At 47.5% G+C, this 3,361-nt stretch overlaps 1 protein-coding gene across 3 annotated transcripts in view; it reads left to right on the plus strand.

Annotated features, from left to right (window-relative positions):
- Positions 1-3,361, plus strand: part of ZNF512 (zinc finger protein 512) — a 25,081-nt gene that overhangs the window by 4,344 nt on the left and 17,376 nt on the right. The window contains exon 3 of one of the 3 annotated variants that reach the window (XM_009326900.1): positions 973-1,098. The exons of the other annotated variants lie outside the window; for them this stretch is intronic. Coding sequence (XP_009325175.1) covers positions 973-1,098 — 126 coding nt within the window. The remainder of the gene's footprint in view (positions 1-972; positions 1,099-3,361) is intronic. 3 annotated transcript variants of the gene reach the window in all.

The following is a 3,361-nucleotide window of genomic DNA, read 5'->3' on the forward strand; positions in this document are numbered from 1 at the left end:
TGAGAAAACTTGTGGGTTGAGATAAGAACAGTTTAATAACTGAAATAAAATAATAATAATAATAATAATAATAATAGAATATACAAAGCAAATGATGCACGATGCAATTGCTCACCACCCACTGACTGGTGCCCAGCCAGTCCCTGAGCAGCGGCCCCCCCGGCCAGCTTTCCCCCAGTTTATATATTGAGCATGACGTCACATAGTATGGAATATCCCTTTGGCCAGTTTGAGTCAGCTGTCCAGGCTGTGCCCCCTCCCAGCTTCTTGTGCACCTCCAGCCTTCTCAGTCGGTAGAGCATGGGAAGCTGAAAAGTCCTTGACTAGTGTTAGCACTACTAAAACATCCGTGTGTTATCAACGTTATTCTCATACTAAATCCAAAACACAGCACTATATCAGCTACTAGGAAGAAAATTAACTCTATCCCAGCTGAAACCAGGGCACATGCCTTCAAAGGGTTGTTAATCAGTGGTTAGGTGCAAAAGGAAGTGTACAAGTGGTGAAAGCAGGAGCAGGTAACACAGGAGAAGGATACATTGGCTGTCCAGTCTTGCAAGGATGAGGTTAGGAAAGCCAAGGCCAACCTGGAGCTGAATCTGGGAAGCGGTGTGAAAGGCAACAAGAAAGGATTCTACAAGTACATGAACAGCAAAGGGAAGACTAGGGAAAACATGAGTGCACTGCTGAACAGGGCAGGGGAACCGGTGACAAATGACATGGAAAAGGCTGAGGTACTCAGTGCTTCCTGTGCCTCAATCTTTATCAGTTAAAGGAATCCTTCAGGAATCCCAGGTGCCTGAGACCAGAGGGAAAGTCTGGAGCAAGGAAGCTTTACACTCAGTGAAGGAGGACGAGGTTAGAGCACTTAAACTGGACATACCTAAGTCCCATGGGGCCTGATGGGTTGCACTGAGTGCTGAGAGAGCTAGCTGATGTCATTGTGAGGCCACTCTTGATTATCTTTGAAAGGTCATGGCGACTGGGAGAGGTTCCTGAAGACTGGAAGAGAGCAAATACACTCCTGTCTTCAAGCACAGAAAGAAGGAAGATCTGGGGGACTACAGGCCAGTCAGCCTCACCTCAGTCGCTGGGAAGGTGACGGAGAGAATCCTCCTGGAAAGCATTTCCAAACACATGAAAGACAAGATCACAGAATCGTAGAATAGTTTGGGTTGGAAGGGACCTCTAAAGGTCATCTAGTCCAGCCCCCCTGCCGTGGACAGGGACATCTTCAGCTAGATCAGGTTCCTCAAAGCCCTGTCCAACCTGACCTGGAATGTTTCCAGGGATGGGGCATCCACCACCTCTCTGGGCAACCTGGGCCAGTGTTTCATCACCCTCGGCGTAAAAAATGTCTTCCTTCTATATAGTCTAAATCTACCCCCCTTTAGTTTAAAGCCATTCCCCCTTGTCCTGTCGCAACAGGCCCTGCTAAAAAGTCTGCCGCCATCTTTTTTATAAGCCCCCTTTAAGTACTGATAGGCTGCAATAAGGTCTCCCCGAAGCCTTCTCTTCTCTAGGCTGAACAACCCCAAGTCTCTCAGCCTTTCTTCATAGGAGAGGTGTTCCATCCCCCTGACCATTTTCGTGGCCCTCTTCTGGACCTTCTCCAACAGGTCCGTGTCTTTCTTATGCTGGACACAGTACTGCAGGTGGGGTCTCACCAGAGCAGAGTAGAGGGGCAGAATCCCCTCCCTCGACCTGCTGGCCACGCTGCTGGTGATGCAGCCCAGGATACGATTGGCCTTCTGGGCTGCGAGCGCTGCGCAGTGCAGCGCAGAAGATGGTGACTTGGAGTAGTCAGCATGGATTCATGAAGGGCAAATCACGCTTAATCAACCTGATAGCCTAGTACAATGAGGTCACTAGCTTGGTGGACGAGGGGAGAGCAGTGGGTGTTGTTCACCTCAGCTTTAGTAAGTCTTTTGGTGCTGTTTCCCACAACACCCTCATAGACGAGCTGACAAAGTACAGGTTGGATAAATGAACAGTGCAGTGGATTGAAAACCAGCTGAATATCCAGGCCCAGAGGCTTGTGATCAGCAGCACAAAGTAGTTGGAGGCACATCAATAGTGGTGTGCCCCAGGGGTAAATACTGGGGCCAGTACTGTTTAACATTTTCATTGATGACCTGGACAATGGGACAGTATGCACCCACCCTCAGCAAGTACACAGATGATACGAAATGGAGGAGTGGTGGTACACCAGATGGGTGTGCTGCCATTCACAGGGACCCGGACAGGCTGGGGAATTAAGCAGAGAGGAATCTCTTGAGGTTCATCAAGGAGAAATGTGAAGTCCTGCAGCTGGGCAGGAATAACCCCATGTACCAGTGTATGTTGGGGGCTAACTTTCTGGAAACCATCTCTGCAGAGAGGGACCTTGACATCCTGGAGGACAGCAAGCTGACCATGAGCCAGCAACACACTCTTGTGGCAAAGGCAGCCGACAGCATTCTGGGCTACATTAAGAGCATTGCCAGCAGGTCGAGGGAGGTGATCCTTCCTTTCTGCTCAGCACTGGTGAGGCCACATCTGGAGTACCGTGTCCAGTTCTGGGCTCCCCAATACAGGGCTGCAAAGATGATTGAGGGACTGGAATATTTTTCCTATGAGGACAGGCTGAGAGAGCTGCAGCTCTTCAGTCTGGAGAAGAGAAGGCTCAGGGGGAATCTTATCAGTATGTATAAATATTTGATGAGAGGGAATGAAGAAAAGGGAGCCAGACTCTTCTTTATAGTGATTGACAGGACAAGAGGCAATGGGCACAAATTAAAACCCACAAAATTCTATCTAAAGACAAGAATGCACTTTTTTACTGTGAGGGTGGTCAAACCCTGGCATAGGTTGCCCAGAGAGGTTGTGGAGTCTCCATCAGTGGAGATACTCAAAACTTGACTGGACACGTTCTTTGGCAATCTACTCTAGCTGACCCTGCTTGAACACGGGGATTGGACTAGGTGATCTCAGGAGGTCCCTTCCAACCTTAATGTTTCTGTGAAATAGAAAAAAGTATAGAATGATGGTTCACAATCTGTCCTAGGTTCAATTCTAACTATTGTTTTTGTCACCAAGGACTTGGAAGTATGTAGACAGCACAAAGCGGAAAGAGATGGCAAGTATGTTGGAGAAAAGGCTAAAATGGAAAGTGGTCTTGACATTAGAGAAACAATTTAAAAAATAGAATGGAATAGTGTAAAATTAAAGATACTGTAGTTAGGAAGAAATATTAGCACAGCTGAAAGACAAAGAACAACCTCCTAGGAGTCAGTTCTTCAGAAGAGGATTTGAGATTTATAACAGATCAAAAGCTGACTAGGGACCAACAGTGTCATACTTGTATTTAAAAAGGCAGACT

The sequence above is a fragment of the Pygoscelis adeliae genome, unplaced genomic scaffold, assembly GCF_000699105.1.
Source record: "Pygoscelis adeliae isolate BGI_AS28 unplaced genomic scaffold, ASM69910v1 Scaffold487, whole genome shotgun sequence".
NCBI lineage: Eukaryota > Metazoa > Chordata > Aves > Sphenisciformes > Spheniscidae > Pygoscelis > Pygoscelis adeliae.